Source organism: Atractosteus spatula, chromosome 13, assembly GCF_055471065.1.
Source record: "Atractosteus spatula isolate fAtrSpa1 chromosome 13, fAtrSpa1.hap1, whole genome shotgun sequence".
NCBI classification, from domain to species: domain Eukaryota; kingdom Metazoa; phylum Chordata; class Actinopteri; order Semionotiformes; family Lepisosteidae; genus Atractosteus; species Atractosteus spatula.
In genome coordinates, this window is record NC_142718.1 from 27,160,586 (window position 1) to 27,184,010 (window position 23,425).

The following is a 23,425-nucleotide window of genomic DNA, read 5'->3' on the forward strand; positions in this document are numbered from 1 at the left end:
AGCATTTGAATGTGTACGCTCAAGTCAAAAAATTCTGGGATAGTAAAATACAAGGAGAGGATAAGCAATATAAACGTACAGTTATGTCAAACTGCAGTAACTCTGGAACTGCAATTTTCCCCTTTAAGCAATTTTCGCTACACACGGCATGCAGTTTGTCAAACGACTTCCGTTTATTGCCTATTCACTGTTGGTAACATCCCAGAGGATTTTAAAGAGCAATATTAGTAGCAAGTCATTTCAATTGTCATATAATATATATTCATTCTATTCTAGTATATTGATGAGTTTAGTTCTTCAAATTTGAAAGGGAATTTAATGGGGGAAAAAACGGTGTGTAATATATCTGTGGGCAAGCTGAAAAAGAATCGGTGATATTTTTTTAATGTTCTGATCTTGTCTGTAATCCCCAGAGAGAAGGATGTGCAGTATACAGTATACTATTGTTTGCCAATGTATAAAAGGTGAGTTTTTGTTAAAGTATTTTTAGGACATTTTTTAGGATGTAAGGTAAGGTTCGTGGTGTACGTTTCTTGAAAATAATTTATTAATAAAGTTAAAAACAGCTAAAATGACTGCATGATTGGAAAACTCATTAGAATAAACTGAACCAATCCACCTTCCTTTCTCAAAGTGTTTTCAGTTATATCATTCAAATATTCCTGCCTGACCCTTGCACATGTTAACAGTGCCTTGTCTTGTTGTGTTATTTACTTTTTTTCGATTCTTCTATCACTTCTTTGTCTTCTGTGCAGTATTTGTGTGAGCTTCCTGGCCAGGTCATCTTTGAAAACGAGAATTTGTTCTCAACTGACTTATTCTGTTAGTAAACTAGTCAAGTTTGTAGAATATATCAAAATATAATTACAAACTGCATAGTAGCAGCAATGAGAATTGCTGTATTGATCCAGGGATCTTGTTTTAGACAAAATGTAATGACCTGACAGCTGACGGCTTAATGTAGTCAAGTGCAGTTTATTACATGCAGGAGACAAAAAATATTAACTGTAGATATTAGATGGCAAAAACTGAGCTTCAGGAAGCTATAAAAACTGTTTATGTTCATATATCATTTGTTTTTCTTTTGCTCACCGTGTTACAAATGATATTTAATCTCTGGGATCATTCAGCATTAAAAAGGGCAAACTGAATTTTAGGATGTAAAGTTAAAAGGCACCTGAAGGAAGCTCCAGGGCCGAAACGTTGTGTTTTCTTCTCTTTTCAGCATGGAATAAACCTATTACTTGTTCTGTTAAAAGACAATGCAATATTTGGTGTTAAGAGTAACTGACCTGGCCAGTTACAGGAAATAACTAACTGGCCAGTTACTGGTACAGTAAATAGGCAGTAAAACACATGACATGGTTTATTTAGAACATTAAAAGCATACATAAGCCAATGGTTATGGGAGTTTTGTTTTTGTAGAAACATACAGTAGTACCTAATTAGAGCTTCCACCACAAGTTTTAATACACTGGTCAAATATACTGTACCTATGACTGTAATCATTTTTCTACATTTATTTGAGCGTAGAGAAAACTTAATGTCATATTGATATGTAATCCCAAGAACAAGAACAAAGACGATGGTAGTAGTGGTGAGAGTTGGGGAAGTTTTCTCTAAGATCAATATACTCAAATACTATACATTACTGAGAAACCCATTATAGGGTTGGAAAGAAAAACATTTTAAAATGCTTTAATTTGCCCATTCAGATAGAGGCAAACTGCCAAAACACCCTCAAAGAGAACATTGGAATTAATACTTCTGTGTCACTAAGAATCTTGACAGGTAACCTTTTTAGTGATCGATCAGTGACAGTTGTCAAGTGTTACTCACTGGTGATATTTACTGTTTAGAACTGTCTTATCACACTACAGGTGTTTTACAATTATTTAGTGAAGCCTGGCTGGATATACCCTGAACTAATGAAGCATTATATTGCCAATGCATTACTAACCCTGCGGAAGCAGTAGCTGAAATCACAGTAATTTGGTGTTGTCATTTTTGCAAACTGTCACTTGTGTAACAATCAATGCTGTCAAGGAAAGTGTTGGTTTCTGCCTCTTGTCTATATTAAATGTAATATCTTGACATTTTGTTGTTTTAATCTGCATTTTTTTCTCCCACTGGTAATTCACAATTTGGGTATTTTAGGCTCAACAACAGGTCAGCTACTAAACGAGACTATAGAAGAACAGACTCCTTATTTATAAAGATGAATATCACCCCTGGCGTAAGCTAAGGAGCAACAGTGTTTTTGTGACATTTTTAAGGCAAATGTCTGACGTACTTTTGTACACGATCGCACTGATCAATCATGTCACAGATTTTGGCTGGTAATAAGAAACCACTATTATTAAAACTAACTGGTGAGTAAATTGGACGTTTTCAACCTATACACAAAGACAAAATTATGAAGATGAAAATTAGGAAAAAAGAAGACCATTTTAAGGTTCAGGCAAAAAAACAATATCAGCAGAAGATTAATTTTAGACACCCAGCACTTACAGCTGCCAGGCAATAGATTATTCTGCTAGCTAGAATTAGTCAGAGCAGAGAGAGTCTACGTACAGGTATTTATGTTAGAAAATCTGGAATGAGAAAATGTTGAAAAAAAAATCAGGATATTTATCCAAAAGTGGCAGTTTGTGTATACTAACCTTACAAGTAAAAAAGCATTTTTAGAGACAAATCACTGAATGTGTATTGTAGACACTCAATTGTATTGAATAATTGTATCAGACACATAATTGCTATGCTATCTGTCTGTGATCCAGGGTAATACACAGGTTCACTTTTTAAACAGCAATAAAAACATGCAGCCTGTGCTTAAGGGACAAGTGTTAGTCAGATTTTCTCATGTAAATAACCATTTATACTGTTTACATTCAGTGGGTCTTGCCTTCCTTTTCCAGTGACATTCTGTTTGATTTTTTTTAATGTCTGGTTTATTTCTGCACTTTTGGAATTCAGGGTGAGCAGTAATTTATTGTAGACAGAGAACATTTTTCAAAGACTGCAATAATAACACAGCACTTGCATTCATGCCTTGTTATTGCAAATCATATTTTATTTTTTTGCCCAGTTTTAGAATGAATGTTTTGTTAGTAGAACATTGAATTTGCCCGTTTGTTACTCCAATTTCTAACACATGTAATGCAAAGCATTATATTAGCGGAATAAACGGAATAAAAAACTCGGATGTTTATGCAATTAGAATTCTTGGATAACAATCTAATTACAGATTGCACATTATTATGTTTATTATGTGGAAACACATATAAAAACATATAACCAAAAAGCAAGTGTAGAATTTGTCCCAAAATGAAAAGTCAAAAATCATGTTAAAAAAACAGTTTTGGCAAATTGTAAGTCAAAAGAAGGTATGAAATGAATGCATAATGTTTCTTAAATAGTGTCTTGGATTAGGACAGAAGTCAGCTGGAGCTAATTAATAAAAAAGTAACATAAGAATACAACTATTAATATTTGTATTATTATTTATATTTTGCAGATAAAAGATTGAGAACATTTTTTTTCCAAGGGCCTACATCATATGGATGTGTGATAACCATCTAATTTACTTCTTTTTGCAGTTTACCACAGTAACTTCCAACAAAGAGTAACAATTAGTGAGAGCGATCAATATCACCATATCACCTCTTGCAAAGCTATTAGAAGCTTGCCACAAATCCTCTTGAACACTGGGACTACTGAGAAAGAGGGATATGGAATTAGAAACTCTCATAAATGAAAAAGATGAAAAAGTGTAAAAAGTAATTTTGATTTAAACCACATTTTGATCAAACTAATAAAATGTTTGTTTTTTTCATGTAAAACATTTTTATTCGGAAGAATTACTGGACACTTGAAATGAATTATATGCGTTTCTGTTAGAAATGGTCTTTGCTTTTCTCTGCTCGTGTTCAGGTTCAACTATTAATCATTGACATGGACCATTTAAAATCAAGGCAGCCTTCCAAAAATAACTGCAAAACACCGTTACATCATAATGTAGGTCAGACAGGTGAACTTTGGTTATACTACAGATCAGGGATATTACTGTTGTTATCTCAGAAAAGATAACAAGGTAACTGTGACACATGGGGTATTCCCATGAGCACGGCACACTTTCAAATAATCTGCTGTCAAACACAAAAGAGACCCTTTACGGCCTATTAGCTCACTTCAGTGCAGTGCTGAATAAAGCATTTAATCTTTAAAAAATGCTTCAAAATTGTGGATTACAGCAGAGTGAAAGCTCAATAAAAATAAATGACTGTGTTGGATTTGACTGCCCATACAGGACTCTATGAACTGTGGTGATGCTGTGTTATTATCCTTGCTATTTCCCAGGAGATGCGCCTATGTATGACTTACACAACAGTCTAACTCATGATAATTTTACTTCTGCCATTGCTGCAACACTAGATTATCCCTCTCCTATGTACAATACCTTGTGATCTCTCACAGTGTTTTTCAGTACATTGACAGTGAGAAAGGCGACACACAGTTTGATCTCTGAACTCTCAAAGTGTTGCTAAAGCTACAGTACTTTTGGTAAATCAGTCATCTGATTTTTGTCAACATGCTAAACAACAGTAACATATTTATATGGATTAAAGAAATCCTGGATGTTGTAGTGAAACAGGAAGTGTGGCAATATTTTATAAATGCTACTCTCCAGGTTCCAAACTGATTTATATGCAGTCTATATCAATAACATTTTTAGCTTTTATTGATCCACTACTGAATTAAACTCTCCCATGATCCTTTCACATCTCCTGCTGATAGATACATGCATTTTAATTACCATTATAATAAAATTTTAAATAGCTGAATGAAACTCGAAATGTTGAATACTGACTCCCCAGCTCAATAATTCTTTGCTCTGACGTTTTGTAATTGTCCTACTATGGCTCTGAGCAATCCATATTTGAGTTTTAAATACAAAACTCCATTGACAGAAACCTCACTGTTGTAAGGTTTATAAGTTTAAACACTCGATTTGGATTTTACAAGATGAACAAAAGGTGAGAGATTGGGTGGAGAAATTGGGGAAGAGATGTTATGAATGAAAGGCTATAGACTAACAGAACACTAACACTGTGTTATCTTAGGCTTCTGGTAACAAAACACAGCAGATCCAACCTTTTCCTATTGTACAGAAAACAGGGGTTTCCCCCTTAAACAGACAATTGCAAAACAAGGCAAAGTCTCACTTTCGTCTAGAAAGATTTGATAGAATCAATTAACAGATCACCCAAAGAAAACGAGAAACTTTGAATAACATTTTACCCCGTTTTCTTTGGCATACTTATTTAATTTGCTTTGTTTCGTTTTATGAAGGGCGTAAGAACCGATATGGAAAACAGTACTATATCTGCCAAAGAAAACAGTAAAACGATAAACAAGAACAACATTTGTCAAATAAAAAGGGGGTTAATTTATGTCATAAACCGTCTTATACAGTGTTTTAATCGCTGCAGGAAACATATACATGGAATATACATATACATGTTATATACATGGATTGATGTATACATTTACAATGCAACTCGTAACAAGGAAACATTACTCTGTTACATTGTCACAAATCCTGAATACTTAATCAATGTAGAATATTTTTAAACTGAGCTTTTTGACTAAACGATTTTCATTGTTTTTCTTGACACCTGTGAAAACGAAAGAATTGCTTTGCAAGACATTTTTAGGAGGGTTTAAGGTTTTACTTCTGGAGACTCATCCCAGTGGATTGGCGTTATTTCCTTATGTAAGATAAAGAGGCGTTTGTTCCGGTCTGAACCAGAGGTGTGCATGAGGTTTTGAATAACGTTAGGTTTCACTTTTCCATGATTCTTAACATAATGCTAACTGATAACCACACCTGAAGGCTCCACAGCCGAAACGTTGCGTTTCATTTCTTTCATTTCCAGCATGGAATAAACCCATTACCTGTTGCTTTAAAGCCTACACATGACGCAGCTACCTACTTGAACTACTATAATGCAAACTGTACTTGTATTCAAATCGGTATTGATAATAATTATTTTAAACTCTTTCGATCGTGCTTTTTTTTTGTGAACACACCATTTCCTTCCTAATTTATTTGATTCAAATAATTGGTTGAGCATTCTCCTGCGTGTAGTCACATGCCCTTGCAACATTCCAAGTCTTGAGGGCATTTGGAGAAAAGAAATGCAGTCTGCGTTTATCTCTCGAGAACAAGCAAGGTGGAATGCTGTTATTAATGCACGGCTGGAAAAAAATAAACGAGAGATGCCACGCTGCTTTCTAGTCTGACCTACAGGAACTTCCTGACGAGTAAAGGGTCTACGGCAAAAACGGAGAGCTCATTGAGCGCCTCCACCAATTTATTCCCACGCTTCTAGGGGGCTCACAGAGCACTGAGGAGCGCCTGCGCGAGTTGCCGTGACGTCACACCCAGCATGGCGGTCAAGGTGACTCTGGCTACTACATTTCACTTCTTGTACATTTTTAATGCTTTTGTTATGGGTTTTACTTTCTGGTATTGTAATATGTGTCATGTTAGAGTACATACGCGCGTTTAGTGTCATCTTTAGTTGCAAAAAGGAATCACTGTAGGCAGGGATGTGAGCATCTCAGCACCTACGTTCGGCCTCTCGTTTGGCCTTGGAATAAGCATTTTGTTTATTTTTCGCAGAGTTGCCTTGGTACATCACCTAGTTAATCAGTTATATAGCCGTGTACTGTGAGTTTTATAATTCCGACTGCATTGCGAGTTGCGCCAAGAGCGATAAGGTGTTTCGTTTAAATGCTGTGTACTGTGGAGCCTAGGTCTTGATGCTCAAGAGTTTGTATCGCAGCTACGGTCTTGCTGTTTCAGGCTTAACGAAACCAGACTTGTCCAGTTTTTCGTTTTTTCACGTATGATCAGTGACATAACAATATGAGCAATTTTAGTGATAATTGGCAGACTCAACAGGGCATTTTCAGCTTCAAAACGCACGGATGTGAAACGGTTTGGGTTGAGAAAACTAGTCGCAAGCTGAAGGATTTTTTAATAAGCAATTTTATCAGCAATATCTGTTCATGTACTAGGTCATGCATCAGAAATGTAATGTAGCAGGTAGGTGTGTATCTTAAAATACCGTACCAAATGAATTTCCTTTTATAAAAAGAAATGTCAGTGCAGATACAGTTGCGTAATGTTACTTTGAAATTGCTTGAATAGGGATATCCGCTTAGTTACTTTAGGAAATTTCAGTCTTAACAAAGACGTTAGTTTGCAGTGCATAGCTTCTGATTTTTGTAATTTCAGTGCAAAATCCTCTTGAATCGCGAGTTTAATTTTTGCCTGAAAATCTTATTTTTTCCAGGTGCAATCCACTAAAAGGGCTGACCCTAATGAACTGAAGGCTATATTTTTAAAGGTAAGTCTGTCCATAGTCGGTGCTCTCTTGTCTTTTACATTTAGTGGAAATTGACTGACATTTCAGTGTTGTGAAACATTTCTGGGTGACAGTTTTATTTTTTGTCATGCCCACATACTGTATCCTTTGTCCTTGCTGTAACCTTAAAAGCAAACAGAAGTCTTTCCCCTGTGGTGGAGTTATAAACAAGGAAGTTTGATTGTTGTGGAAGGACATTGTATAAGGAAAAGGTGAACGTGACAGATGTTCTCTTGCTAAATGAAAGCGATATCCATTTTGCATTATTTGCTAGTAGTTTCCCTTTTATTGCTCTTGGTTCAGCATTTGTCTTTGGTTGGCACCTGTATACTGTAGCGTTTCAAAGCCCCGAATTATCTGAGGCTCTTCCTTTATACAGTCCATTTTGATTTTTGACAAAGTTGGGCTCTCTTTTCAAAGTTAATATGTTGAAACGCATCCCTTTCACAGAAGAGTGCTGGCTTCTTTTCTCCTATCAGTCAAAAGGCCCAAAGGCTATTGTTTACTACTAGTTTGACATGCTACTCGTGCTTCCCACGAATTGAGACACAATGTGGCCCTTCCTGCTCACTAGTCACCAAAATGATGGATGTAGTGCACGGTACAAGCTAATACAGGTTGGGCAGCAGAAATGTTCCGACGTGATCCGCGTGCAGAGTTAACAAGTAATATTTGTCGGCAAAACCATCTCAAAGTCGAGAGCACTATTTCTATTGGGTTAAAAGCCTGCACCAGCCTGCTTCTTTACAGTGTAATAAGGACGCTACATGTCACAGAGGTTTTGTTGCCTCATTCTGAATAGCAGAACATGGTGCTGCACATACCTGGAAATTTTGTCTATGTTGTGATGTAAGTTGGAGGTTTTACAAGTTACTGTGTACGTTTGACTTTTATCGTGTTTTGAAATGCACTCATCTATGCGGATTCTTTCTAACCCTAAATATGAAGAAAGCGTTGCAGCTCCCCTTTAATTGCTCAAGGGCAGGTGTTTCATACAGCCGGGAGCTGGTGTTTTTGTTTATTTTATGGTGTCGTCTGCGTCATCTCCTCCCGCTTGAGGCCCGCTTGTCCGCTGTCACTCTTCATGGTTCGTTTTTGACTTCAGCTCTGCGCGTTTTGTTTTGCCACTTTCCGGTGCGCCTGTGCGTTTTCCTTACCTTCAGACAGAAAGGAGCTTGGATCTCTGAATGCTTCACTGCTTTAGTTTGACTCTGGGAAGGGGTATAGAACTTCTGTGCGGTATTGCAAGCTTGAGTTCTGTCAAGGTTGGCAAAGGTCACACTTTGGCATATACAGTTCCACACTAGTGTAGAGAATTGGCACCTTACCATCTCCAGCAGCGTTATCGACTAACTAATTAAGTGCATTAAATATTACTAGATCAGTGACAATTCTCAAGTTACTATTTAGCTTGAGGCCTGAGGCCTTCTGCTGATGGGTCTTGTAGCCAGAAAAAAAAAAATCTTAAAAGATTAAGTGGAAGCTGGGGGTGCCTTTAGATCTCCTCTTTTTTTTTTGTGAAAGTTCTTCTTTTCTGTTTTTTATTGTTTTGAATAAATGTTTAACTTATCTGACCAAAGTGCTTGTTATTGGTTTGTTGAGCTCTTATTCATAGCTTTAGGACATGCAAACCTGTTTACCTACACAGAAGTCTGGCATTGTAGAAATAAACATTCAAAACCAGTTTTAATTTCCGGCTTCCACTTGCTGGATCAAGTTTAGCAAACATTGAAGAATTAATCAAGATAAGTATATTTTTACAACCAGTTTTGATTACAATAAATTATTTTGTTACCTTTCCAGTGCTACAAAGCAACAATGATAAGACAACACCAGATGCTTGATATTTCAGGCCTTTGCCTTTTTTAAAATGGATTTCAATGGGTTTTTTTTGCCTTCCCTGCTTCTGTCCGAAGATGCTAGCAAAACCTGAAACGTACCAGGCTGCTATGCTACAGGATCTCTATCTGTGACGCTTAACTCTCCATCTCTCAGTTCTCTTGTTTGTCAAGCTGGCCTTTTTTATTTGCCTTTGCTCACTTCTGCGATGATATTTTTGGTGACTTTTACATACACTTTCTTATTGAAGCTGTTGAATACAAGGACAAGTTGAGAAGGAGGTGAAGGAATACCTCTTATTTTACATAGTAGGCAGCAGTGTTAGAGCACAGTTCTAGTTTTGTGTTGTGTAAAACTACTTCCTAAACTGTTGGCAAGACACATGTTTGTCTTCAGGCATACACTTTAGAATGTGTCGAACCAATTTAAATCCCAATTCCTTAAAACAATTTACTGTTCTGTAATCCTTTTGTTCATGCATTGTAAAGGGAAGGGAGTAGAACAAGTTGTGGTTAAAAGACAATGTCATATCTGTGCGACACAGGGTAGCGACTTGCACTACAAAGTCCAGGTAGAAGCATTTAAAGACCAGGACAAGAAATGGAGATGGCCATGCATTGAAGATGGTTTAACAGTTTAACCTACACCTAGAATGCATAGTCACCTATAATAAGATACTGAGGAAGGCTGTTACTGTAAGTTGGTCCAAGAGTGTGTGGAGGTGACTAGATTTAGTACCGATCTACTATGTTGCTGCTGTCATGTAGAGTAAAAAAACCTTAAGTGTCACACAAGGAAAGGTCACTCACATTCCTGGACTAATTTGGGATCCCCTTGATAAGAGCATTTATCCTTGTGTGACCTCTTTTAGAAACTGACCTTAGTCTAGGTCCATGGCTGTTTTTGAGATCTACAGAAAGCATATTGATTGAGGTGTTAAATTTGGGAACCAGAAAGTTTAAAGTTCCATTTAGATGAAGTTTGCTCGTTGAGTGTGTGGTGCAGTGATAGTTTTTCAGTAGCTGTCGTGTGAAAAAGGCCTGGCTCTGGATTTTTTTAGACATTTAAAATTGTAATGGGAGCACTCGGATTAAGAGAGGAGACTCTAGCAGTAAGAGGAGGCTGCTGATGGTTAAACTCTTAATTTTGATCCTCTTTTAATGATGAGCTGACCCCCTTTTTCTCTGTCTCTGACACTCTGGAGTTTGTTACCTGGATAGAAGTTCTGTTGGCTTGACCGGGAGTTAAAAATGTGATAATGACCGATTAAAATGCCATTTTCATTTTTGTCCCCATAGGTCATGTTATTGTAGCATAAAATAAATGGTTATAGTACGTTAGAGTACCATTTAGACCAGTTATGAAAATGACAGTGTGGTTATTTGCTTAATTTAATGATTAACCACTTGAGATATACAGCATTGGGTAAATCATGCACAGTGGCTTAGTAAAGATGTTAATAAATTGGTTGGAATTAATACCTTCACTTAAAACATTAACTCATGACCATACAAATGTAGTGTCTGAAAGCTGTGTTGGTGAAGGGTTTTCCTCAGAGTCTGGCAGTGGACCTAGTGAATGGCCTTTCTTTCCTCCCTCCTGGCTGTGCGTGCTTTCGTTTTATGTGATGTCTCAGCTAGTAATATGACACCTTTTCAAATGTCCTCTGATCTTTCGGATTGCTGCATTGAGGAGTATTTTTAAATCTTATACATGCTTTCGTATCTAATAGAGCAAGAGTTATTGTAATGCAGGGGTTGGAATTGAGGGTTAAAGAAAGTCTGTTTTTGAGGTTCTCCGGCTGACAGTTTGCGAGTTGCTTTTAGAGAAATGGATTCGAGCCAGTAGAATAGATGTTGTTAGACTGGCAGTAGCAGAGGTCACATGGGTAGTCTGTAAGGAGGTTATGTTTTTGAAAACCGCTTGTTTTTGTAAAATCAGGTCTGGAAAAAAATATCCTGATATATATATACTGTATATTAAACTGTAATAAAGCAATTTGTAATGATTTCCCTCACCCCCCCACCTTGCAAGATGAAAAGAATAGGAAAGAAATTCTATTGAAAGCATTGGATAATTATAACTTTGTGTTTTAGATTTATCTTTCATAGTAACTTCATGAAGTACAGATGAAGTGATTGATTTCATGTGAAATGAAACATCTAAACATGTTGCGGTCCAAAAATAAAAATCAATGCTATCGACAGCGCTGCACTAGTTGAATAAAGGCATGTAAAAGCAGTCAATTTCTCTCAGAATAAGTGCCTTTAAGCTATAAGCCACTTTCCGTGCAGACAATGATTTCAGTTTGGGCTCCCTGTGTATTGTTCAGCTGTTGAAATGAATTTGTATTTTCTGATAAACACGGGGGAGACAGTGATACAAAAGAGACTGAGGTTTGACACTGAAGTCTGAAGGCGATAATATTAAAAGATCAGTGCTATTCATGGTTTGGTCTCTGCTTAATTACCTACCTGCTTTACACTCGATGGTGTGATTTTCCTTATTAATGAGTGTTTTAACTGTTGTGAGAGAGAAACAACAACCAAATCATTTTTTTTTTCCAGTGCGTGACCTGCTCTGCATTGTGTGATTTCTGTGTGCGTGTATACGTTTTCACAGTGGGTGCATGTTTGCATATCCACAAAATGTTATTGTGTTTTCAACAGCATGCCAGTGTCGAAAAGGATGGGGAGCGTTACATGACCCCCGGTGACTTTGTGCAGAAGTACCTGGGGCTCCACACACTGCCCCATCACAACCCCAAAACTGTGCAGCTCATAGCTGGAGTGGCTGATACAACTAAAGATGGGTAAGTCTGTTTGGAATTTGTGCGATTTATCCAACTGCTACTAGGTGGAGAAGTTAATCAATAACTCCCCTGCGGATGAGTATTTTTTTCCCCTAGCAGCTTGGCAAAGTGAAAAGGAGTTCTGCTGATTTCTCTTTGAAATGTCTTGTCCCGTAGGGAAGTAATTGATATGTGGCGGGGGTATTCAGTAAGATGTCTGCTACTTTTAACCATTAAATATCCTGAAGGAAGAATATAACTGAAAGAACACTGATGCAGTCCATTCATTTTAAGAAGCATTGTAATGAGAACCAACAAGATCCTTAGATCTTTCTTTTCCACTGAGGGGGGGGGGAAATGTCTGCATCAGAGAAATGGGATGTGTCCATGGCTCCCTGACCAATATAATAGTAACCATGGCCGGAATTTGATGTGTGTCTGCATGTGTTTATTAACATGGTTAACTTGAAAATTTACCTGACCTGCAAATACCGCATTTGACTTTCACATTTTGGTGTGCAGCACATTAAACTCTTGTGGTGGTGGTTTGACGTTTACATATTCCTTCAGAGTACGATATTGTCATGGGTCACACAGAGTTTAAAATGCCTTAACTGTAGGAAGCTACAATTATTTCAACATAAAAGTGGATGCCCTGTCCTATAGTACATTTATGCCACTATCATAAGAAACGGAAATTAATTTACTAAGTTTAATGCATCAGGGGTTCTCTTTAATCATCACTGAGTTCTCAATATTTTATAGCTATAATTTCCAGTTAAACCAGTGTAATTTTACCTCTGATGTTTTGGAGTGATATAATCGGAGTTCAGTGAGGTTCAGACCCAGATCTGCTGATTTCGGAGTCTAGTGCATTAGCCACTAGTGTCAGGATTTCCAATTTTTTTTCATGATCATTAATTAATGCTCTTTTGTTGTTTCCTACATACTGTGTCATTGTTATTGTCTTTGTGTTCCTTTATGTTCAATTGTTTCTTTCAGGGATCAGAAGCAAACGCCTGTTGCATTCAGAGCTTCTGTTAAAAAAGTAATGGCTTTCCAAGCTATTTTGACGGCAGTACATTTTAATTGCTAATTCAGTTTAGAACCTGCAATTCGTAGTTTTTGGCCATAAATAACTTTGGTCGCATGATATAGAATTGTATAAATAAAAAGAAATGATAATGCTGCATGATTACAGACATTTGTTTCCTAATTTGTTGCGTGTGGAAATAATTATTTCAGATGTTATGAATGTTTTTTTTGTAATTTATGCATTAATTATGTTAATTATAACGCCTGTTTAGAAATTGGTGGAATTTTTTGCTGTCACAGGTCATTGTAATGTTTTTGTTTTCTTCCCCTACACAGACTCATCTCCTTCCAAGAGTTTCTGGCCTTTGAGTCTGTCCTTTGTGCCCCTGATGCCATGTATATAGTGGCCTTTCAGTTATTTGACAAGAATGGCACTGGAGATGTGTCTTTTGGTAGGTACAGTGTGCTCTAATGCCAGGCCATTGCTGCATTAGCTTGACTGAGGTGCACTCTCTCATCTGTGGTCCAGATGTTTTTTTTTTCCCTCAGCTCTGGCATTTTCGTACTCTTGTGCATTGATTAGGTTTCGTGGAAACGGTTGCAAAAATGTGAGACACAAGCAGGGTTTGTGTCTTCTAATACTATGTTTGTCATGCTTTTTTTTTAATCTGTGCTTTTCGTCCTCAAAGGATCCCCAAGCTTTTCACGTACAGGTAGCAGTCATTGTGCACCAATGACCAAGCTGCCCAGCATATCGGCTGGAAAAGTAAGAAATTCTCGCCAATAAAAGATAGGATGAAGTGTCAGGAGGCCTTATTGTGCACGCCCAGAATGGAGTTTCCTCAGGAGACTGGGGTTAACGCCCTTAATCTTTAAAAAAAAATGTGATTTGGGATCGTTAAACAATTTAAAGCCAGATAGGCAGGACTTGTTTTGACCGCTCTGATCCACCTACACAGCAGCTGTTCTGTAGGTACAGTATTTCCTTGCAGTCTCTTATTCCAGTAATGACCAGGCCCAATCTTGCTTACCAGAAGGGTCACTTTGTTGTTGTGAGCTTTTAGTTACTATTTCAATAGTATTTTTACACTGAATACAATTTTACACTGAAATTATTTTTTTTCCCCAAGATTATCACTACCTCTTACTGCAATCAAATAGCATCAAACGAATGATAAATGGAGATTTTATGTTTGGCCCAGTAAAGGTTGGGATCTGTAGTCGCAAAGATGAATATCTCGGTTAAAGCTAAACCTCTGTAAGACCTGCCAGCTGGAAATGATGGCGGTAATGGAGCACAACTGGTTGTTAAAATCTGCATTCTAGCATTAAGAACATGAAAAGTGAAATCAATGAAGAATATGTATTTTCATAGTTTAGGGGATCCTTACAGTATTCTTGAGAGCTGGAATCTAACCAGTAGTTTGTCTTTTAAAATCAGAATCATTTTGAGACTTCTTGAAAAAGGTAAACCAGGTTTATTTGAAACAAAATGTCCAAAATAGACTGACTGAGAGAGCTTTCAGGATTATAGTTTCTTAACTGTAAATTTAACACAAATATGATTGACCCAGCTCCATCTTGGTATATCGGCACTGCTGGCAAGTTGCTTTCACTGTAGTGTTTCTTTTTGACTTTGTTTTACTTCTCAAGCTCCATTTTTTCCAGAGGTTCCTTTTGTAACTGTGCCATACATAATCGTTTCATCGTGGACTGGAATGTTGTAATCTCGACATGCTTGAGAGGATTGAAATGAGAGCTTTATCGCACTCATTCCAGCCATTGAGATGGGGGGAGAAATAGGCTGCAAATATATGTAGGTTAAAAGAGAAACTCATTTTCTGGAAAAATGGGTATTTCATTTTTTTAATACTTTTCCCCTTGAGTTGCATTTGCGTTCAGTTCCAAAAGCTGTTCCATAAGTTGGATTTAATATTTTCTGGTTTATTATTTTATACTTTGGATGGTAGTATGTTCCAGTTGTATGTGCTGGTTAGCTCACAGCCCAGTGAGTTACATGAACAGTTTGTAATATAATGCATGTAGTGTATTCTGCAATAAACATTTGTCAAATCGACAGACTCGGTATTAATAAAATGGTTTAAATAGTGGAAGTTACTTAAGATATTTAAGAAAGTGCTATGCAAGTATTTCACTCTTATGTATGCAGATTACAGATTCTGAAAAATTCGCGTGAATTGAGATTTTAAAAATTTGCCTTATTTGTAAAAAAATTAATTTGCTTGGTTTGTAAACTGGGGTAAGTGTCCGTATAAAAAAGCATAGAATCTCACTTAGCCATCAATTGTTTTGAGATAAGATGTCCATTTCATTTCAGCTGCATTTTTTTCCCCCCTCTCATTGACTGACTGTCTGTTTTAATTGATTAAACCACAGAAATCCCTTTGATCCTGCCCCTGTTGATGTGTTCACACTTCTGCTCATGTGGCCCACCTCAGGCAGGGGGGTGGGGGCTGATATTTTGAGGGTGGCCATTTCGCTTGGTGTTGTCCAAGACAAGATGAGGGGTCAGAGTACAGAAATACCTGTTGCTGGGGGGGGGGGGGGGGGGAGTATAGCATATCTCCTCCTAAAAAAGTCAGGATGCAGAAAATGTGCCCAGATTCTCTGAAGCCAAACCGTGGAAGGGGAAGAATTTTCAAATAGTTGATTTTACTGTGCAGGTGGGCCTGGGAAAATAAATCCCTGGACTAGAGGAGTGTTTCCAAAATACGGACGTGAAAGCAAAAGAGCAGACGAAAATCCTCAGAATTTATCGTGCATCATCAGAACTAACCCGCCTTGAGAGTTTGCAGTGCAGTTGGATGTAATATTCCTCCATGTAATATTACTTTTGTGTTTGAATTTTCCTTAGAAAATGTCAGAGATATCTTTGGACAGACCATCATTCACCACCACATCCCTTTCAACTGGGACTGCGAGTTCATTAGACTTCATTTCGGCCATGACCGAAAGAAGCACCTCAGCTACCCGGAGTTCACTCAGTTCTTGCAGGTAGGTTTTAAATTGGTTCACAAGCTCTCCTTTGGTGTTTTTCCTCTTTTATTGCTTTTTTTGTATTATAAATATACATTTACTAGGGTACTAAGGTGTTTTTTTTCCTCACTGCTGAGCTGTAAACCTTCCGGAGTTTTCCTTGTCATGGATTCTTGGGTTTTATGTGCATTGTAAACGCAGCAGCAGGAGTTAATCAGTTTTGATGTGTTTCAAGAGGTGCCTTACAGGCACAGAGGACAGGGTGGTTACTGAGGGTAGTGTGCCAGGTTTAAAATTTAATCCTGAGGACCAGCTGAGGGGGTAGGTAAGGCCAGCTGTAATGTGTGGTTTCGTTTTGTGGGACCCTGGTGTAGCACATGATAAGAGCAGCAGTGTTAATCCCGAGAAATTGGAAGCTGCTGTAGAATACTTGGACGTGTTTCACAGAAGTTGTGCCAGAATCAAACGAGTGTTAAATGCTGGAGTGAAGGTAGCTGGGGGTGGTCGGGGGGGGTCTTCTTGGCGCACAATGCTGATAGTATTTACCGGTTGCTGTCCAGAAGTGTCGAATTTGTTGGTGTTAAAAACACAAGTCTAATGTATAAAGTAGTTTGGATTTTGGTGCCACAGGAAAAGGTTCTTAAAACCGTCAACCTGCCTCTCCTAGAGGGATTGTGGATTTGTAAAGTCAGGTCATGTCGGACCAAAGCTAACTGCAGCTGTGACCCCTGGCTGGAAAATGTTGTGACTGCAGGCAACTCAAGACAAATTGCTTGTAACTGCTCTGGATGCACCTGTTTCCTATCCAGCCATTTGCCTGGAGATTGGTGTCCAGTGAAGCCCACTTTTGCCGTTTTTTTTGTCCATATCGTTTTGAAATGCTGTGTTTAACTTTGCAAAGCTGTCGAACTAGCGTGTGTCTTGTTCTGTCATTTTTAAGTAAAGATTTACTACTACAATCAAACCTCGGACTGCGTAGCCTTTTCTTTTTGTGAGATGTGTAACGTTGCTCTGTTGTGGTGGTCTGTTTACTAGTAGCACAAGAGCGCTGTCTGTATCTGCAGGAGCTGCAGCTGGAACATGCCAGGCAGGCTTTTGCCCAGAAGGACAAGAACAAAACTGGTGCCATCACAGCCTTAGACTTCAGTGACATCATGGCTACGATCCGCTCGCACATGCTGACTCCCTTTGTGGAAGAGAATCTCGTCTCGGTAAGTGCAGCAAAAAGAGCACCTCACACAGTTACAGTTACAAGAACAAATAAAATTAAACTTAGACAAAAATATGCAGTACACTTTATGATCTTTTAATGTCTAATACACTACAATATTTTAAAGGGTATCGTTAGAGCGCTGGGGCTTTGGGGTCAGTTCTAGACCTTGGGTGTTGCCTGCTAGGGGTTTGTATATTTACTCCTGTGTTTGGGTGGTTTTCCTCCCACAGTTCAAAGACATGCTGGTAGGTTAACTGGCCTCTGGGTAAAAGAGCCCTGGCATGATTGTGTATGTGTGTGCCCTGCAATGAACTGGCATCCCATCCTGGGTGTATTCTGCCTTGTTTCTGTTGGTTGCCAGGATAGGCTCCAGCTCCCCCACCACCCTGAACTGGAAGAACTGGACAGAAAATGGGTGGATGGATTTCCTGATTCTTTTTTTCTTTTTCCTTCAACAATGATGTTGTATATAGTGGATATCCCATATATACACACCCTTTTGTTGTTGTGAAGGCTGAAATCAAGACAAATCATGTCAGAACTGTTCACCTTTGATAAGGTCTTGTAACCAACAATATTTAAGTGAAAAACAAATGGATTGTTTTTAAGAAAAATGATTAAAAATGAAAAAAACAACTTTTTTTCAAGGTTGTGTAGACTTTTGATATCCACTGTACATGTTATTCCACAGGAATTTCTGTATATTTCTGTGGCTTAGGTGTACAGAGTGTTAAAATGGTGCTTCATTAATGGGAAGGATAAATAGCGTTTTGCCCCTTTCTGTGTTTTTTTACTCAGTGGTATCAGACTGTTTCTCTTTCCTCATACAGGCAGCCGGTGGGAGCATCTCTCACCAGGTCAGCTTCTCCTACTTTAATGCATTTAACTCTCTGCTCAACAACATGGAACTGATCCTCAAAATATACAGCACACTAGCAGGCTCGCGGAAGGATATCCAAGTGACTAAAGGTAAAATCGGTCATCCCCCACTGTACTGGACTGGTAGAAAATAAAACGTCGGAAGAAAATAATTTGCTTTCGCATGTGAAGTAAGAAAAGATGAGCATGTTTTACAGGAAAAACAATCGCGAGATCTAACTTTGGCTGTAAAAGCGAAGGAGCTCTTTGGAATTCAATAATCTTTCATCTTCATGGGATCAGCTGTACCATCTTATGCTTTTCTTTTCTATACAGTGTCCCATTTTACATTTCAAATAGACCTCTTATTTTGTTGTTGCTGTTTTGACAGTCTTCTGCTGTTTTGGTGGCTTTGTTTTTTTTTCCCCCCTCATGTTTGCTTGGGCTTCAGAACGCTGCTGTAGAGGACACGTGTCGAGCTGTCTGACTTCCATAAAAGGAAACAGCTGGGGGAGGCAGTGTGACTTCACGCCATCAAAAACAACAACAACAACAACAACAACAACAACAAAACAAGATTGCTAGACAACCATTTAAAGGGGTTTAGAATGCACCAAGAACATTATGCATTTTACATTGCATTGCCAGAGTATCAATTTTGTCCTGCACAATAGAGTGTTAGGACCACAGGGAAAATAGCAATACTTGTACATGTTGTATGTCAGGCCCACTTTAAGAAATCATAAAGAGCTTGCTTTCCTGTCCTTATTTTCAAAGAGAAATGACAAGGATGAACAGTGGTTTTAAAATATGACGTCTTGAACAGTGTGTTGTAATGGAAGGCGAAAGCTAATGTCTCCCTTTTCTTTACTGTCTCCAAAATGCTAAACAGAGGAGTTTGTTCATGCTGCCAATAAATTTGGTCAAATCACACCTTTGGAGATTGACATCCTCTTTCAGCTCTCTGATCTTTACACTCACTCCGGGTAATTATTTAATTTATTGTCCTCCTCATCATGAAATGTGTTGCAATAATGGTGTCGTTTTGTTCTGAAGGAACACAAACTTTATCCTTTAAATTTTCCGCATATGCATCTCATAAAGAAAAAATGAGGACTATTATTTTTCCTAACTCATAAATAAAAAAATTCTTTGAAACTGTGAATACATCTTTAGATTTATGGCTCCCTTTATTGGGTAGTATTGAAAATACATTTTCAGTAACTGCTTGTGGAGTTTTACCACAAAGTCTCTTGTGGTATATTTTTGCTTTGTACCAAACTTCATCACATAATTTGTCTCAAGGCAGCAGCTAAGTATTTTGGCTCATTTGGATTTGGCTTGATTATTTTTGCTTGCTTGAATTAAAAGAGCCATTTGTTTTAGCTTGTTTGATCGTTGTTGGCTCTTAATAGATTGTACAAGAATTTTGTTCACATTTGTTGTCTGTTGTATATGAGTGCACATATTAAAGCAGCAGTAACTTGACAAAAAATGCAATAAAAAGTGTGGAAAATCTGACTTCATTCTCTGTCAGCAATATAGAGTAATAGCTCAGGATTGAGTTTCATTCACCAGTTTCTCTAATGAGATGTTTCTCTCCTGTGGTTTTTGACTGGAGGCGGCTGACTTTGGCTGACATTGAGAGAATAGCACCACTGGAGGAGGGAGCCCTACCCTACAACCTGGCCGAGATCCAGAGACAGGTAGGAGGTGATGACCAGCGGTTCAGCTGGAGACAGACGGAGATCTTTCCGGAAGAAATGCAATGTGCTCTAGAGCTCCCCCTGTCGCAGATTCTCGGTATCTGCCCTGCTTTTCTCAACAGGCAGTTGAGAGCTGGTGTGCATGTATATTTTGTACCTTTACTCAAGGTTTAAGATAAATCTACACTTGAACAAACATAGGTTAATACTTTGCAGAAAAGTGAAGACCATAAAATGTGTGGCATTTGGACTGTGAAAGCCTTTTTTTACTGTTCATCATGAAATTAAGGTCTGCTTGTTCCTTAGCAGCCTGTACACAAAAGAACATTATAATGGATCCAAATGAAAGGAGGCCATTTGGTAGTTAGTGGCTAATTGAGCCAAATATCTCATCATAAATGTTCTTGAAAGAAGCCAGAGTATCATTTTTATCAACGTGGCTGGGTAACTTATGCAAAGGGTTATGAATATATGAATAGCAACGTGCCCCCAGTTCACAGTTTTAAATGCACTTCTGCATGGTTTCCACGTGTCCCCTTTTTTATGGTTTATTCTGAAGATGTCCACAGCGTTAGCTTTGTCAAAGCATTTGCAGATTTATTTAAATAAGGTTCCCTCCGAATCTTTTCTGTTCAGGGGTGAAAAGGGTCAGTTCCTTCAGTCAGTCTGTGAATAATATTCCTTTAAGTCTCTAGATTTCAATTCTTTACTTTTGACTATACTCCTAACATATTGTCTGCAAGATATAAACAATGAGAGAAAGCAATAAGAAAAGTTTTTTTCCCCATTTATGGCATCTTCTAGCTCAGGTTTGTTTTTATAGTTTTTTTATGTCTTTATAGTTCTTTATCTGCTAGCAAGATGCTTGTCTAAACTAAATGTCTTCTACCATGTGTTTGCTTTCATTTGCTTCTTCAATCATCCTATTTTGGTATTATCTGCAGACATGACTAGTTTTAGATCATTGATTTAGATTAGGAAGAGCAAGGGTTCTAGTACGGATCCCTGTGGTACTCCACTAATTACATCATCCCCATTTCAGCATTTATCTGTGCTCTCTGCATTCGCACTGGTGCTTTTTTCTCATTCAAACCCCCTATAATCCAAACTTGTCACAAAGGTGCCCCCATTTTCTTTTAATTAAACGCCTGTCTGCTCTTTTTCAAGCAAGAATAAATGTATGTTTTGGAATAACCTGATGATTATAATCTTTTTTACTCTTTCAAACCTAATTATAATTTATAAGGGCATTAATTATAGCAGTGTGTTGTGGATGTTATAAAGCTTATAGTGCAAATAAATTCAAATTTTTACCCCATAACCTAAAAGAGCGGGTTTTTTGAATACGTTCAGCATCGGTGATATAACAGCCAATGATTTTTTTCTGCTTTTCTTAATGTGGAAATTCTGAAACCTAAAATGGGCTTAGCCATATATAAAAGCAATATTAAGAGATGTAGCTATATTACGTACTGTATGTGCCTCTCAGTGAAAACTTTTAAATACTAATCTGTTGGGTAAGTTGGAGAGATGATTTCATACTGTAGGTCTGTAGTCATCCTGTCAGACTGCATCCAACAACATAACCACAAAGACATGACACCACGCATAGTACAGGGAACCAAGTGCAACAATTTTGTTTCTATCTAGGTATGTGGATTTAATTTAATAACTGGGAATCGCCAAAAGAAGTTGTTCAATAAAACTAATTTCCTTATGGATTTATTACAGTAGGAATATATTACAGGATTTAAACTCTACTGAATAGTCAATATTATTTTGCAATAATGAAATTACACAGACCTGTTTGTGTGAAGATGAACTGTTAGCTAGCATAACTTAACTGTGAAGAGTGCTTAAGCATTTTTATTTTACATTTGTGCGCTTGGCTTGAGGCAATCATTAAAATGCCGCCATCTCTTTTAAAATAGTCTCTTAAATATGTTGATGCTGCCCCTATGTCAAAAGTATATAGATTAGAGTGCATTTTGGAAAGTGGAAATTGCATACCTGAAACCCTGTAATAGTCTGTTAGAGGGTTTTAATGTTTTTAACTCGGAATAGCTTTTAAAAAAAGAAATGTGGAGTGTGCCGCAGCTTTTGGAAAGTCTGGTTCGTTGGAGGAAATTTAGTCTCTTTGGCAGCGGTGGTTTTGGGGTGTTTCCTAATGTACCTGCCTCAAAGATAATCAGGTGTTCTGAAAGTTTAAAAACCTTTCACAACTCTGCTGAAACCTCCCAGGACATTTTAGAAGGGATTAAGATCAACCCCAGTGACTAAAAGTAGAGTTCTGGTATTTGTCCTTTATTAGGGGTACAAAAAAACATGGCAATTCTACGGCTTTTTAAAACTGGGGCTTCTCTTAGGAGACTGTAATTGCTCGGGGACTTTGATCATGCCCAAACTCCCGTTGCCATTTTCCCTTTAGTGAAAACAGCTGTGTGCTGAAGATGATTTCTGCCTTGTAAAATGCAGCAGACGGCCTCAGGAGGGTAGACGTTGCTCACTCACACTTGGCCAGTGTAATAATTTATGCTAATGCCAGTCTCAACATCGAAAACGCTTGTACAACAAATTTGTTTAGTAATACAATAAAGCAAAGGAAGCGTGTTTAAACAAATCAGCCTTGCTTATTCAGACCGAGTTGAAAGATTGGAAATGAAAGCTTTATCTGTCACCATAGCAATTAGCTGTATTTAGCACTTTTAAAGGATCTTGTGCCTGTAATGGAGGATATACTCTCAAGCTAGGCCGTGTCAGTAATGTGCAATACCACAATGGGTGGGTTTGTAGACTTCCACAGCTCTCTTCCACATTCCTTGGCTTTCCCTTTGTGCTGAATTGTCTTTCCATTCTGCGTCGGGTACTGTATCTGTTAACACTACGGTTTTATATTAGTTGATTCATATGTCGCGTTCTGATCCCCACATCCTTCTCCAGATTCATTTACGTTAAGCTTTTATTCCCCCCCCCACAGCAAGCTTATGGAGAAGCCAGCAGGCCCATCTGGCTCCAGGCTGCAGAGTCTGCTTACAGGTTCACTCTGGGCTCAATTGCTGGAGGTGAGTGACATGTCTGTGTCCCGATCTCAGACCTCAGCTTGTGTAATCCTACACTGCCAGACTGCCGCACATCAGCTAAGGTGCGGGGCATTATACTGCAGAGACCGAGCTGGAATGATCTGTGTGCTGCCTTTTATTTCCTCCTGTGATCAGAGGATCCGGCATTGTGCTGCAGTGGCTCTGTGGCTCCAGACTGTCTTCAGGGCAAAACCCTCTGTAATGACACAGATCTTCCGGAACCATGCTGTAGCTTCTGCTAATTACACTTGATGGAAACGATAGCAGAAACGGAGCCTGAATCTTCCAAGTTAAAAAGTTGAAAGTGTACCGAGTTGCCCCCGAACAGTGCGTCTGTGCGACACTTGCAAACGTGTATGCTTTGGGATTTTTTCCGAAATTCCCATAAATGGACACAAAATCCTTCTGATTCAGTAAGGCACGGTTTTTTTTAATGTGGTATGTTTTCATTTCGACTCCGCGGAGTGAAC

General features: G+C 38.1%; 1 protein-coding gene across 3 annotated transcripts in view; it reads left to right on the forward strand.

Moving 5' to 3' along the window:
* The first annotated feature begins 445 nt into the window (after positions 1-445).
* The window catches only part of slc25a12 (solute carrier family 25 member 12), a 30,979-nt gene continuing 7,999 nt past the window's right edge, over positions 446-23,425 (forward strand). Inside the window, exons 1-10 of one of the 3 annotated variants that reach the window (XM_088931254.1) lie at positions 446-464; positions 7,365-7,418; positions 11,945-12,087; positions 13,438-13,553; positions 15,977-16,116; positions 17,163-17,309; positions 18,142-18,280; positions 19,062-19,155; positions 19,791-19,875; positions 22,853-22,937. In XM_088931254.1, coding sequence (XP_088787380.1) covers positions 11,978-12,087; positions 13,438-13,553; positions 15,977-16,116; positions 17,163-17,309; positions 18,142-18,280; positions 19,062-19,155; positions 19,791-19,875; positions 22,853-22,937 — 916 coding nt within the window. In that variant the 5' untranslated portion in view covers positions 446-464; positions 7,365-7,418; positions 11,945-11,977. Of the gene's footprint in view, positions 465-6,149; positions 6,465-7,094; positions 7,115-7,364; positions 7,419-11,944; positions 12,088-13,437; positions 13,554-15,976; positions 16,117-17,162; positions 17,310-18,141; positions 18,281-19,061; positions 19,156-19,790; positions 19,876-22,852; positions 22,938-23,425 lie in introns of those variants that run through there. The other 2 variants (XM_088931252.1, XM_088931253.1) reach the window with 2 other exon arrangements.